This window comes from Lynx rufus, unplaced genomic scaffold (assembly GCF_022079265.1).
Source record: "Lynx rufus isolate CCGP_SWC_20201006 ecotype Redwood Valley unplaced genomic scaffold, mLynRuf1.p SCAF_39, whole genome shotgun sequence".
NCBI classification, from domain to species: Eukaryota; Metazoa; Chordata; class Mammalia; order Carnivora; family Felidae; genus Lynx; species Lynx rufus.
Window position 1 is genome coordinate 751,597 of NW_025814855.1, and position 14,523 is coordinate 766,119.

General features: G+C 48.2%; 1 protein-coding gene across 4 annotated transcripts; it reads left to right on the forward strand.

The window, feature by feature from the left end:
- The first annotated feature begins 974 nt into the window (after positions 1-974).
- Positions 975-11,913, forward strand: LOC124522766 (zinc finger protein 814-like). 4 transcript variants are annotated; one of them, XM_047094360.1, is made up of 4 exons: positions 1,668-1,956; positions 2,256-3,546; positions 3,653-3,779; positions 8,011-11,913. In XM_047094360.1, the coding sequence occupies exons 2-4, from the start codon at positions 3,517-3,519 to the stop codon at positions 10,593-10,595; spliced, it is 2,742 nt and encodes a 913-aa protein (XP_046950316.1). In that variant the 5' UTR covers positions 1,668-1,956; positions 2,256-3,516; the 3' UTR covers positions 10,596-11,913. The 4 variants fall into 4 exon arrangements, with proteins under 4 accessions (XP_046950314.1, XP_046950316.1, XP_046950317.1 ...); XM_047094361.1 differs by having other exon boundaries at positions 3,353-3,546; XM_047094358.1 differs by lacking the exons at positions 1,668-1,956; positions 2,256-3,546 and adding an exon at positions 975-1,231.
- Positions 11,914-14,523: the final 2,610 nt, after the last annotated feature.

The following is a 14,523-nucleotide window of genomic DNA, read 5'->3' on the forward strand; positions in this document are numbered from 1 at the left end:
AAAATGGGACAACAATCACGATATGGGCATATGAAGTTTTGTGTGGAACCAGAGGCTGAGGTTGTCAGTTTTCCTAATTCAGGGTGGCCTACCATCCCTGTCACGGACTTGTATAGGGTGTGACAAAGGGAACCAAAGGCCCCAAATGGAGTCACTTCTGCTGGGTCATGTCACCAAAGCAGGGCACAATACCTAAGCTCATACAACTTCAGCACTACCCAGAAATTTAGTTTCCACTGGTCAGTGAGGAATTTTGTGGTCAGCACCAAAAGGGTAATCGGCCACAAGAATGGGTCCTCTGCGTCGCCCAAAGATGAGGTATTCCGCTGGAAGACCTTTTTGTCCCCTAACAAAGTGACCTCGCCTGACATAATCCTTTTTTCTGTTTATGAACTTCTTGTTCTACCTTTAAAAACCTTACCCTTTCTGTAGCATTTTGTTGCTTCCCTTAACTTGCTAGATGTGATGCTGCCCAATTCACAAATGAGTGACTGATCCTGAAGACCTTCAAAATGCACTGGGCTGAATTTTTATGATAACGGGGACTTTTGTATTGTTCCCGACCAATTGCAAAACTGACTCTAACGCTTCAGGCTGCAAGCATTTGAAGAGCAACATCTTTCCAGCTGTGCACGGCCTCCTTTGATTTCTTAAGTGCTGGACACATTTGAATGATGTGTCATTTACCTCAGGAAGAGGAAGTGGGAGCAACTAAACTACTACTTCTAGGCTTTGGACTTTAAAAACCAACAAAGCCGCTCCCTCTGGTAGGAGCAGCACTTTGCAGGAACTCTCGGGGACAGCTGGCCGAACTCTGGAAGTCCCTGGGGCCGAACCCCCTTCGGTGGCCGCTGTAACTCTGAGATCTATGGTACCCGGAAAAGCGTGTGGATACAGGACGCAGGCAGCAGCCAATGAAGGAGCAGGACGAGGCATTTGTGGGCATGCGTGGCGTGTGGGGGTGGGATTTCCGGCCTCTTCACGGTGGACAACTTTTGGCGTCAGGCTTGTTTACCCTGGGAGGTTAGAGAGTGTAGATTCCGGGTCGAGGTGACAAACGGACAAAGTAGGAGAGGAGGCGACGTCCCTGTCGCGGACACTGCGGTCCATGGCTCCACGACGACGCGCCCGGTCTGCCCCGCGCCGTGGCCGGGACAGAGAATGCAGGCCTGATTTCCCGATCCGCCCACAGAGTCCGTTGGCGACGGCCGCGCCCAGGGACCCGGCTGAGGTAAACGCGAGGCCCCCGGGCCCTCCCGGCCCGCCCTCCCAGCCTTCCCTTCCCCCCCACCCCCCCCCGACCCTCCAGGACCGAGCGCGGGTCGCCTGCTCGCGTCCCTGCGGCCCAGGTCCCGGTGTCCGGGCCGAGGAGGCGCTCGCGGGTGGGGTCCCCGCGTCTGAGCGCCGGCGTGACGGGGTGCGGGAACGAACGGGCTGCAGGGGCCCTGCGCCACCAGCGGGGCACGGCAGGTCTCGGTTGTTTCAGCGACGCAAGGTGCAGCGGCGCCCGTGAGGCCTGTCACCTGGCTGCCTGAGCAGTCCATCCGTGCTGGCGGTGTGCCAGGCGGTGTAACCCAGGTGTAAATAGATAGGCCCAATCTGGCTGCGGAGAGGACAGATTGCAGGGGTGGGGGGCAGAGGGGGCAGGGAGCGCAGGAGGGGGTGCCTGCGCCAGTGTGTGTCATCGTTGACGGGCCAGAACGGTCACCGTGGATGTCCGAGAAGCGGTTGAATTTTGGCCCCGGGTTCGAGAAGGGCCAAGGCAAATTTGGGGTGTTGCAGGTGACAGGAGAAAGGGAGGGGTCCCGGAATGCCTGGGGGCTTTGGTCCTTTGAAGTATAATCTGCCAGTTATTTGACGGGCAAAACTGAGTTTCTTTGAGAACGAAAGAGCACCGCAGTCTGGAACAAGCAAGCTGAGGCTCAACGGTAGGCCAGTCTGCAGGACACGAGAGAGGTAGGCGTTTTAAAAGGGGAAGGGGCTAAGTTGGGAAGGCTGTTAAAATCTACAAGTCCCTGAGAGTAAACTGGGAATTGAAAGTATAGTGGCTTCCCGTTGGCTGAGCTGTGGGTGGGGTGGTCCCGAAAGCCTGCCTTTTCCCCTCTGGGCTGGTAGAGGAGGTAGTTTCCCAGTCCCCAAGTTCAAGTGTGTGGTCCTGTGGGGTGTGCACTGATCATGGCGGTAGTGCGTGAGAGCTCCCCCAGCTGCGTCCTCCCGACTCCCTTTTAGTGAGGTTTCCCGTTATTAATTTTCAGCGGTCCTAGCAGCGGAAGGGGTGGACGCTCCCATCAGCTGGACGGAAGGTGGCAGTAGGTTGATTGTCCTTGGAGATCTCCCAAGTTGCTTGGACGTCGTTAAGTCTTAGATGTTCAGAGAGGCGTGAGTGACGTCATCCAGTGGGCAGCGGGGCAGGTTTCAGGATGGAAACTTTGAAAAGTGACGGCAGTTGTGTGGCCCCGGCGGAGGTTTGGATCACATTGAGGAGGGGGTGCAGACTAGGGGGCCAATGCTATTAGTAGGTCAGAGGGCCTCAGTGAGGTGTGCTGAAGAGTGGTTCCCTGGCTCAGCGCCTGGTTGGGGCTCCTGGGCAGTGCGGGCACAGGCGAAGGAGAGAGAAAGATGTGGCAGGTGGATGGGTGGGTAAGGCTTCCGTGGCATGATGGGACAAGAGATGGCTGAGGACACCTAGGAGTAATTGCGGCGAGGTGACAGGGAGTCGGGGCTGCCCTTTGTTCAGTGGTGTAGGGCTTCACCAGAACTTTGTGGTGCGCTTTTCTGGTGTCCGGGCCGTTTCAAGTCTTGCTGATGGATAAGGTGTGGGGCCAGTGTGGTCACTTGTGCGTCTCTGTGCCTGGCAGGGAGACCTTTAGGGCTGGGCTTTTCACAAAGGTTCAGTGCAGAGTGGAGGGTTGTGACTGTTGGAGGGACAGCATGGGCAGCACAGAAGTATTAGAGGGACTGGGAGTATCTGAAACGGCCACGTGGCTGTGGGTGTGTGTCCCTGAAGCCAGGATCCCCGGCAGGCGAGGGGGACTCCTCGGCCGCATTTGAGGCTTTCCCTGTGGTGGGATGCATGAGAGTGCTGGGGTTGTCGTGGAACCTGTTTGGATTTGTCACACATCCTTTGGGTGTCATGTGACAGGTCCCAGTGTGAGTCAAGGGGCATCCTTTGGTGTGGGGCAGGAAGCTGTGGGGGCGCAACTGTGGGGTCTGAAGGTGTGAGGGAGGTGCAGACTACAGGGTCATGTTCACTTGGAGAGGGAGTGTGAGTGTGAGTGTGAGCTTAGGGTCTCAGGGCCCTGGGACTGGAGACTGACTGGTCGAGGTGGGTCCATAATTGTCTGTGTTTGAGGGCACATTCGGGGAGACTCCACGGGAATTTCCAGGCAGAAAGGATGGCGCTTGGGGGGCCAAACCCAGATTGGCCCCCGCAGATTGCATCTACGCACCCCCTGCCTGTTATTGCTGAGGACCGAACACAGTGATTGGTGGGATGGTGAGGAGACGGTGGCATTAATGACACCAGGACCTGGTATTTATTCTGAGGTAGGAGCTGGCGTGGCTGGGGAGAATGGGGTGTATGTGTCAGGGTTTAGATTGTGGGTTCTCCGAGAGAGAATGTTCATGGTGCCATCTGTCCGTTTCATGACAGGGTGGTGTGACCTTTGAGGACATTGCCATCTACTTCTCCTGGAAGGAATGGAGACTTCTTGATGAGGCTCAGAGACGGCTGTACTATGACGTGATGCTGGAGAACTTTACACTTATATCCTCCCTGGGTAAGGCCCTCACCCTCCCCAGTGACCTGGACTGGGCTCTGTGTTCCCGCTTTAGCCCCCAACTGCCCATTCCCTAGGGGATGCTTTGTACCTCTTGGGTGTGGACTGTGGGCCCTGCTTGCTCCCCCAGCTTCCGTGGTGGTTGCATTTGTTGCTAAGGCTGGGGTGTTGGTGTGCCCTTTTCTCTCCTCTGCCGTTCCAGTGCTCTCTGTGCTGAACCCTCATAGGGTAAAAGAGTAGTCAGTCAGTGACGCTAACGGATTGTGCCTTACTTACCCTCTGACCCACCGGGTCACTGTGTTGAGATCCATGCCTTCTCTATGGCCCCTGTTTTGATACCTTCTTTTGGCTGACATTTCCTTGCCTGCCTCTGCCGGAAATTGCAAGGATTGACTGGGTCGTACTTATGAGGACTATGGGCTACTTCTCAAGACTGTCTTGTATGGTTCTTTTGGTGGTGTTTACATCTCTTCTTCTACCTGCCCCCATCCCTTCCGTTTCGTTGAGGTATGAACTGACCAGGAAGATTCCATTTCGAAAGTGTATTACATGAGGATTTGATCTGCTTATATATTAGGAAACTAGTTCCAAATAGAAGGTAGTCAACACACCGATTAGTTGACATAATTACCTTTTGCGGTTCGTGAGAAGCTTAATATCTACTCCCTTAGCAAATTCCAAGCATACAGTACAGTATTCACAAGTGTAGTCAACATGCTGTTAGGTCCTTAGAACTTAGTTAGCTTTAAAAAAATTTTTTTAGTGTTTTTTATTTATTTTGAGAGACAGAGAACGTGTGAGCAGGGGAGGGCCAGACTGAGGGAGGAAGACAAAATCTCAACTAGGCTTCATGCTTAGCATTGAGCCAAGGTGAGATCATGATCTGAGCCGAAATCAGGAGGGGGATGTTTATCAGACTGGGCCACCCAGGTGCCCAGAACTTACTCATCTTATAAAGGGAAATGTGTTCCCCTGACCAGGATCTCTCCATTTCCCCCATTCCTTAGCTTTTAGCTTTTCTACCTTCTGGGGGTGTGATTTTTTTTTTTTAATTTTTTTTTATTTATTTATTTTGAGAAAGAGAGAGAGAACCAGCAGGGAATGGGGGAAGAAAGAGGGAGACAGGATCCCAAGTGGGCTCTGCTGACAGCAGGGAGCCTGATGCGGGGCTGTGCTCACGAACCCTGATATCTAGACTTGAGCCAAAGTCAGATGCTTAATCAACTGAGCCACCTAGGCGCCCCAGATTTTTCTTTTTTTAAAGAATATCTAGGGGCGCCTGGGGGGCTCAGTCGGTTAAGCGTCCGACTTCAGCTCAGGTCACGATCTCACGGTCCATGAGTTCGAGCCCCGCGTCGGGCTCTGAGCTGATGGCTCAGGGCCTGGAGCCTGCTTCCGATTCTGTGTCTCCCTCTCTCTCTGCCCCTCCCCCATTCATGCTCTGTCTCTCTCTGTCTCAAAAATAAATAAACGTTAAAAAAAAAAAATTAAAAAAAAAAAAAGAATATCTATAAGTGATATCATACAGGACTTGTTTTTTGCTGTATGGCTTATTTGATTAGCATAATGTATTCCAGGTTCATCCATGTTGTGGCAAGTGGCAGTGTTGCCTTCTTTTTTTTATGACCTATTATTTACGTATGTGTGTGTCCTAAATGTTCTTTGTCACTGTATTCGTTTATTTTTAAAATACAATGTATTTATGTATTTTAGTTTTTTAAAAGTATGCTCCGTGCCCAAAGTGGAGCTTGAACTCTGAACCCTGAGATTAAGAGTCCTGTACCCCACCACTAAGCCTGCCAGGTGCCCCTTCTTTGTCACTTTAAACACTCACCACACTTAGGGGCGTCTGGGTGACTCCTTCAGTTAAGCCTCCAACTTCTGCTCACATCATGATCTCGCGGTCAGTGAGTTCAAGCCCCGCATCAGGTTCTGTGCTGACACCTTAGAGCCTGGAGCCTGCTTCAGATTCTGTGTCTCCCTCCGTCTCTCTGCCCCTCCCCAACTCACACTCTCTCTGTCTCATGAATAAATAAACCTTAAAGAAAACAACACTCAGCACACTTCATGGTGTTTCCATATATTGGCTATTGTGAATAATACTGCGGTATGTGCAAGTGCAGGTCATTTGTGGAGTTTCTGATTTTGTTTCCTTGCGATACATACCTAGGAATGGCAACGGTGGACCATACGGTAGTTCTATTTTTAATTTTCTTGTGGGTCTTCCTTAACATTTTCCATAACTTGCCTATTTATATTCCCAGCAACAATGTTCAAGGGGTTTTTTTCCCTCCACATCCTCACCAACATGCTACCTCTTGACTTTTTTTTCTTTTACTGTTTATTTATTTCTGAGAGACACAGAGACAGAATGCAAGTGGGTTTGGGCAGAGAGAGAGGGAGGCACAGAATTTGAAGCAGGCTTGAGGCTCTGAGCTGTCAGCACAGAGCCTCACGTGGGGCTCGAACTCACGAGCTGTGAAATCATGACCTGAGCTGAAGTCAGACGCCCAACCTACTGAGCCACCCAGGTGCCCCTCTTGTGTATTTCTTTGGCTCTGCTGCAACTTTTGAATTTTGTACAGTGGTACTTGTTTTTGCTTTTTGTCTATGCTTTCGATGTCACATTCAAAAACTCATTGACAGGAATTAAGTTAGGATTTTCCATACGTTTTTCCTAGGAGTTTTAGGTTTTGATGTCCTGTGTTTAAGTCTTTTTTCAATTTAGAGTTCATTTCCACAAGTGCTGGAAGATGGGGGTCCGGTTTCATTGTTTTGTCATTTGGATATTCAGATTCCCGAGAGGAGAGTATTCTTTCCCCAGTGTATTCTTGGCATAATTGTCAAGGATTAATGGATTGTAGATGTGTGGGTTTCCTCCCGGGCTCTTTATTCTGTTGCACTGGTCTGTTTTTATGCTTTAGTGCTGTTTTGTGTTTTAGTAGCATATTGTTTTGATTACTACAGCTTCGTAATAGAGTTTGAAATCACGAATGTCTGCCTTCAGCTTGGAACTTCTTTCTCAAGAGTGCTTTGGCCTTGAGGATTTGGATAACTCGTGCGAGTGTCCCCTGGAGCAGGCAGCTGGCGTCTCCTGCGCAGGGACTGCAGTAGCATCTGCCCTGTGGCTGATAGAGATGCCCCAGCTCGTTTCCTACCCCTCTCCACGTGTCTCTGATAATAGTCTCCAGCGATCCTTCCTTCGTGCTTCTGCTCTCTTTTATGCTGCACAGTATAGTAGTCCGTCTTAATTGGGCCCTTGAGCCCTATGAGTCTAAAGTCATTCATAGACAGCTGTTGAATTGATTTTTGTTGGTGTGAAAGATGGCATCTCCTATTCTACAGTCCTGCCAACATCAGTCACATAGGATACTTTTCTGAGTCTGTTGTGTGCAGGGCAGCTCTGGAATACCCCTGGCCATCTACTTTTTTTCCTACATTATTTCTACCCTCCCTGTGCCCTGTAGTTGCTCACTTAGCGCTTACAGGAAAAGAGTGTTCTGTGTAGCATAGGACGGACATGATGCAGACAGGACCATGTGGCTTCACAGGGGGACCATTTCCGGTGAATGGCAGCCGGGGAAGGTGTGATATCAGGACTCTGTTCAGCTCACACTAGGCAGCTTTGTTTGTTCAACCAGACTTTGGTGCCATTGTCAAAGGCCACACCTCATTCCTGTCTTTCCTTCTTCACTGTTGAGAGTTTGTGTACTTGTGTGTTCTACTCCTTTGGTAGTCCTGTGACTTCCAGCGCAGGGGTAATTGCTGTTTCTCGGGCCTCCGCATCCCACCCATTTCTCTCGCTGCACTTTCTGTTTACCGTAGTATTGACCCCTGAACATTTTGCCATGAGATGTTCAGTGTCCTTAAACTGACCGTGAATAGCAGCAAATGTCTTGTGAATGGATTTTCTCACACTCTTCTGTTCAGCGAAACATCAGCAGCCAGAACGGTCCTACACAAAGCTGTGGGAAGAGATGTAAGGTTTAGATTCCGGCTCTGTTCCTTGTGTCACATCCTAAATTTGTATCCTTCTAGTGAGCGGTCCACAATGCTTTGACTTTAGGGGCCCAGTAATGCAGAGCAGGCACTCCTTCACCTGAATTCCAACTCCACTGTCTGGAACAGCATCTATTCAACTCGTGCCTACACGAGACAGGTGCATATGTGTTGACGGGCTAACCCCTCACTGTAGTCACCACGTATTTCATGAGAGTTTCTTTGCGTTCAGGTTGCTGCTGTGGCGCAGAAGATGCGGAGGCACCCCTTGAACAGAGCGTTTCTGTAGGTGTGTCACAGGCCAGCACGCCCAAGGCAGCTCTGTCTTCCCGGAAGACCCACCCCTGTGACATGTGCGGTCCGGTCTTGAGAGATGTTTTCCGCCTGGGTGAGCACCAGGGAAAACCAAGCAGCAAGAAACTGTTGAGGTGTGGGGCATGTGGAAAACGATTTTACTTCAGCGTAAACTTTCATCAGCAGCCGGACCAGCATACGGGAGAGAAACCATTCAAAAGTAGTGTGGACACGGCCTCTTTTGTGAAGGAATATGGATTCCATGATTTAGAAAAGCGCTTTACATGTATAGAGGTTCAGAAGGATTTCATACCTGGCTCAGGGCATCTGCAGCAAGAGGCCACTCATACTGGAGAAAAGCCAAACACAATCAGCCAGCGCAGGGAAACTTTACAGAGTAGTGAAGGTCATTACACTTGGGGAGAATGCAAGGAAGCCTTTGGTCCCGAGCATACACCTGTTCAGGGTCAGGGTATGCAGCCTGGACGACCGTGTTTTGTGTGCAGTGAATGTGGGAAAACATTCAGGTACAAATCGTTATTGACTATCCACCAGAGATTCCATACTGCAGAAGGACATCAGGAGTTTGGCAAAGGTAGAAAATCCATTAGGCAAAGGTCTGTCCTTAGTCAAAGTGGAAAGGCTCACACTGGGTCCAGGCAGTACACCTGCAGCAAATGTGGGAAATCCATAAGCCACAAATCTGTGCTTATTCATCCCCAGAGAGGGCACAGTGGAGAAAATGTTTATGTTTGCAGTGGATGTTCAAAATCTTTTAGCCATAGTTCAGTTTTAATTAGTCACAGGGTTCAACCTAGAAAAAGGCCTTATAAGTGTGGTGACTGTGGAAAATGTTTTACCTCTATGTCTATTCTCAGTTATCATCAGAGAACTCACAGAGGGGAAAAACCTTATCAGTGCATGGAATGTGGGAAGTCTTATATCTCCAGTACTGGCCTCCGTTATCATCGCAGGGTTCACACTAGAGAAAGGCCTTATAAGTGCCATGAATGTGGCAAATCTTTTTTCTCTACTTCTGACCTCCATTATCATCACAGAGGTCACAGTACAGAAAAGCCTTATCAGTGCAATGTATGTGGCAAGTCCTTTCTCCGAAGAAACGTCCTCAATGCACACATAAAGATTCACTCAAGTGAAAGGCCTTATAAGTGTAATGAATGTGGGAAATCTTTTAAGTGTAAGGCGACATTCATTAAACACCAGAGAGTTCACACAGGAGAAAGACCTTATGAATGCAGTGATTGTGGAAAATCATTTAGTACAAGTTCTGTCCTTCGTTCTCACCAGAGAATTCACACTGGGGAAAGGCCTTATGAATGTAGGGAATGTGGGAAATCTTTTACCACTAGTTTTGTCCTCCATAATCACCAGAGAGTTCACACTGGAGAGAGGCCTTATGAATGCAGTGAATGTGGCAAATCTTTTACTGCTAGTTCTGCCCTCCACTATCACCAGAGAGTTCACACTGGAGAGAAGCCTTACGAGTGTAGTGAATGTGGCAAATCTTTTACCACTAGTTCTGCCCTTCAGTGTCATCAGAGAGTTCACACTGGAGAAAGGCCTTATGAGTGCAGTGAATGTGGGAAATCTTTTACCACTAGTTCTGTCCTCCATGAACACCGGAGAGTTCACACTGGAGAAAGGCCTTATGAGTGCAGTAAATGTGGGAAATCATTTACTGCTACTTCTGCCCTCCGTTATCACCAGAGAGTTCACACTACAGAGAGGCCTTACGAGTGCAGTGAATGTGGCAAATCTTTTTTCTCTGGGTCTGATCTCCAGTGTCACCAGAGACTTCACACTGGAGAAAGGCCTTATAAATGCAGTGAGTGTGGCAAATCCTTTCTCCGAAGAAATAGCCTCAATGTACACATAAAACTTCACTCAGGTGAAAGGCCTTATAAATGTAATGAATGTGGGAAATCTCTGAACTATAAGTCGACATTCATTCAACACCAGAGAATTCACACAGGAGAAAAGCCTTACCTATGCAACGAATGTGGAATGTCTTTTAGTCATAGTCGTGCCCTACGGATTCATCGTCACTGTCACCTTGAAAGAAGTCCTTATGAGTGTAGTCAGTGTGGGAAATCTTTTACTTCTAATTCTTCCTTCATGTCACACCAGAGAATTCACACTGGAGAAAAGCCTTACGAGTGCAGTGAATGTGGGAAGGCTTTCACTGCTCGTTCTCTCCTCCGTTCTCACCAGATTGTTCATACTGAAGAAAAGCCTTATGAATGCAGTGAATGTGGCAAGTCCTTTCCCCGAAAAACTACGCTCAATGCACACATAAAGGTTCACTCAGCTGAACGGCCTTATAAGTGTAATGAATGTGGGAAATCATTGAAGTATAGATCCACATTCATAAAACACCAGAGAATTCACACAGGAGAAAGGCCTTATGAGTGCAGTGAATGTGGGAAGGCTTTTATCAGTCATCCAGCTCTTATTTATCACCGCAAGAGTGCACACAGGAGAAAGGCCTTAGGAGTGCTCTGAATCTGGAAAATCTTTCAGCTAAATCTCCAGACTTACTCAACATGAGAAACTACACAGTAAAAAATGTCTTTATTGGTGACATGATGACCTGAATGCTCATGTTCACTAAAATTTCTATGTTGAATACCCATTCTGATGGAATAGTATTAACAGGTGATATCTTTGGGAGGTATTTCAGTTGAGAATGGTCAGAAGTGCGGAACACTCATGAGTGGGGTTAATATCATAATATCTCTAAAGCAAGTTTCCTTCCCCTATCAGTCATGTGAGGACCCTTGAGAAGGTGATCTATAAATCAGGAAGCTGGTGGACCAGTCACAGAACCAGGCCATATGCGGAATGGTAGGTCAGATATACAGCCTCCACAACTGGGAAACTTCTTGTTTGTTTACAAGCCCCCTCCTTTGTGATATTTTGTTAGAGCAGCCTGAGCTGAGACAAATGTGAAGAATATGGGTAATCTTTTGACCAAAGATACAGTTTTGAAATCCGAATTCACCTTGGAGCAGGGCCTCATGGGTGAGGTAAATGACCGTTCCTTTAGTCCAGTGATCTGTCTTCATTCCACGCTCAGAGGTCACACTGCAGAAAGAATTTAAAGTAGCAGAGAAGGTGATGTTTCCTTGCTTCGTGTAATCACAGTGGAGGAGAACCGTTTGCGAGGCAGACACCTACCTGAGTTGAACTTTGTTCACCTGAATGTCCAGAGGGGAGTGACTTACCATAATTTGAAGCTATTTCAGAAAAATACAGAAGCTGCGTTGTGCTTTTGCTGTGTTTGGAGTCATTGCTCAATTGAAATCACTGCCAGTTTCTGTAGCAAAAGTCACTTCACCCCTGCCACTTGCCAGGTTCCCATCATGTGTATCAGCCACCACCCACCGTGCTCAAGCATGCTGACCTCTGCGCTTTGTCATTGGCGACAGACATTGTGGGTAATTGGAACTCCTTGTTCCCTTCTAAGTCAGAACGTGGATGTGACCCAGTGTTGACCCTCCTACCTGAACTGAGTTTGGGGTGGTGTCTTGCAGAGAGGCTGAGTCTCTTAGGACGTTGTTGGTCTCCTGATGTTTGTGATCAATCTGTGCAGCACCCAAGTCACCAGCACAGGAATTTGGTGCCACGTTTTGCTCTGGTTTATGCATTAATAAATGCCTTTTTTGTTTAGTTACCTTTAACCTTATGTGTTGTATTCACTCAAAGGGGTTGTTTGAGAGCAGAAATGGCGTCTGCCAGCATGAAGAAGTGAACAGATTTCATTGCATCCCAAACTTACTGTGTCTTGGATAATTGTAAATAAAAAAATAACTACGACACATACTGTGCAGCTTGGATGTGAATTCGCATTGTGACCCAACACCCTTGTTGTGGGCTGAATCGTGTACCCCAAATTCCTATGTTTAAGTTGTGACCCCCAGTATGTCAGAATGTGACTGTAGTTAGACATAGCATGTTTCATGAGAATGAAGTTTAATGAGAATGAGGTTATTAGGATGGAGTCTTAGTACTCTTAGCATGACTGGTGTCCTTAGAAAAAAAGGAGCTGAGAATAGTGGTACGGAAGGATGACCATTTGAAGACCAAGAAATCCCCATCTCCAAGCCAAGGAGAGAGGCCTCAGAAGAAACTGACCCTGCTGATACCTTATGTCCAATTTCTAGACTCCAGATTTGTGTGGAAGTAAATTTCTGTTGTCTAATCACCTCGTGTGTCGGACACCGTTATGGCAGTTCTGGATAACACAGCCCCCTGTGTTGTATATCTGGCTTCTGTGTGGATGCCGGCAATTTTCCTGTGCTCAGAGGTCACCCTGAAGAGGAAGCATCTCCAGTGGTTATGAAACCATCTCCAGTGGTTGTGGAGACAACATGAATATTTTGTCCACAGCTGATACCACATACTGCCAGGCACTACTGAGTGGAATATCTACCCCAAATGCTTCAAAGGAGCCATGTGGCCTGATGCACACTATTCGTGTGTTACACCACAGGGGCAAGGGAACTGTAATTGGTAATCTAGAAGATAGGGTAATGAGGGAATAGAGGAGACATCAGCCACTTAGTGGAGTGTATCTCTTATAAATATGTATCCACGGGTGTTCTAGTGACCGGGCAGGATCAGTGTGTACAGAAATTCTTCACTATGGACACATGTGTCCTGTGTCCAAGAGGTCACTGTCATAAAATAATCCAAAGGTGTCTGAACTCGCATATCCTCTCTGGTGTTTACGTCTCAAGGCCATCGTGCGAGAGAGGAAGAGGATACAAGACAAGTCCAGAGAGGTAGCTTTTTTGACACGCCTAGCCAGCATTGTTGTTGGTACCAGCTGTGCCTGTGGCACATGCTTGTTCTGAAACATTCACCTCCCAAGTAGTCTCCCAGGTACTCCCCAGCCCCCTTGGCTGTAAAAACTGGTCGTCCTGGAGTTGGTGGTGCAGGGACCGACTCCTCTTATGGGTGCCAAAGTCACGCTTCTGTCCCTGAGTCCGTAAATAAACCGTTTCTCCTCAAGCTGGACTTCTCAACCTTTTCCCTTGCTTAAGGTTTGGAGGTCATTTTGCGTATACGTCCCTTCCAGGCAATACTACTATTTTCTTCTCTGGAAGTATACCACTATTTACCCATTCATCTGTTTGGACCATTTGGGTTACTTAGAGTTTTGGCGTTTGTAAACAAAGTGCTCTCTCAAAATTTTCATTACCGTTCTCTATGTGGATAGAGGTTTCCTTTCTCTTGTGGCGTGACTCAAAGCGCAATGCCCGTCACAGGTAGGTTAGTGCTGATATTTTTAAGAAACTGCCAAAATGCGATCGAAACTTCAGTCTGCATTCCCACCAGCATGTATGAGAGTTCCAGTGCCTCCAGTCCCTGCCACTACTTGATAGTGCCAGTCTGTAATGTCAGCGCATTTCATAAGTGTGTAGTGCTGTTGCCATTGCATTTCCTAGGGGTGTTGATTTTGAGTATTTTTTCGTGTGTTTATGTACCACCCGTCTATCTCCTTTGGTACAATTTCTGTTCATATCGTTTGCCCGTTATCTTTCCGATGAGTTATGGCTATTTCCATTTTCATTTACAAATAAGAAACGCATACAGCAATGGTATGTATTTGAATTTTCCTCATTCTTAAATGGTGTGACATTTTGCTGTATGGAGTCATAGTAACAGTGTTAGGCTATTTCTTCACTATTTTCACTCAGCTGCTTTTGTGTCCTGCACACGTGACGGCCCAGAACACCATACATGTGTAAGTTTAGTGTGCATTCTTACCATTATGTCTTCGCTTTCTTACATCCAGGCATTCGCATTCAGAAATACAAAACTGCAGCCCTGCTTTGTAGTGCTTGCCAATTTCCAAAGTGTAAATTCTCCCATCATGAGAGCGGGATATGCTGGGAGAAGGCGCTGAAAAATTCCACTTGGGTGTTTGGTGGAAGACTAAACTTTGGCGTGTGCAGGAGACTTTACAATCCCAGGCGGACAGGAGCTGGGGTGGGGGTGGAGGTGGGGGTGCCGTGAGCCAGCTGCAGGTCTGCACAAGCCTCAGGAGAAGATGTTAATCCTGATTGGCCAGAGGGGAGGGACCTCCCTAAACACCCTGACGGGTGAGTGAAAATATGGCTGGCCTCACCTTAGTGGTGACCAGGTTGTCGGGCAAACCCGCTGGGTTCAGATTGCTTCCTCGGATCCCACCCAGTACCTTGGAAGGATTTCTCACCCTCTAGTGATCACCTCCATGTGATGTAACTCTTTCTTTCTGTAATAGTTGAGTGCATTCCCCAAAGATGAATGCCTTTGGTGCATCTCACCCTGAATCTAGGTTGCCTTACCAGCCCTCCCACTCAGGGGAAGACTGCTGGCCGGGGCACTGCGGCCATTTCTGGCTTCCCCCTCTCCAGGGAGGACTGGGAGCCAGTGGGGCAGGCAG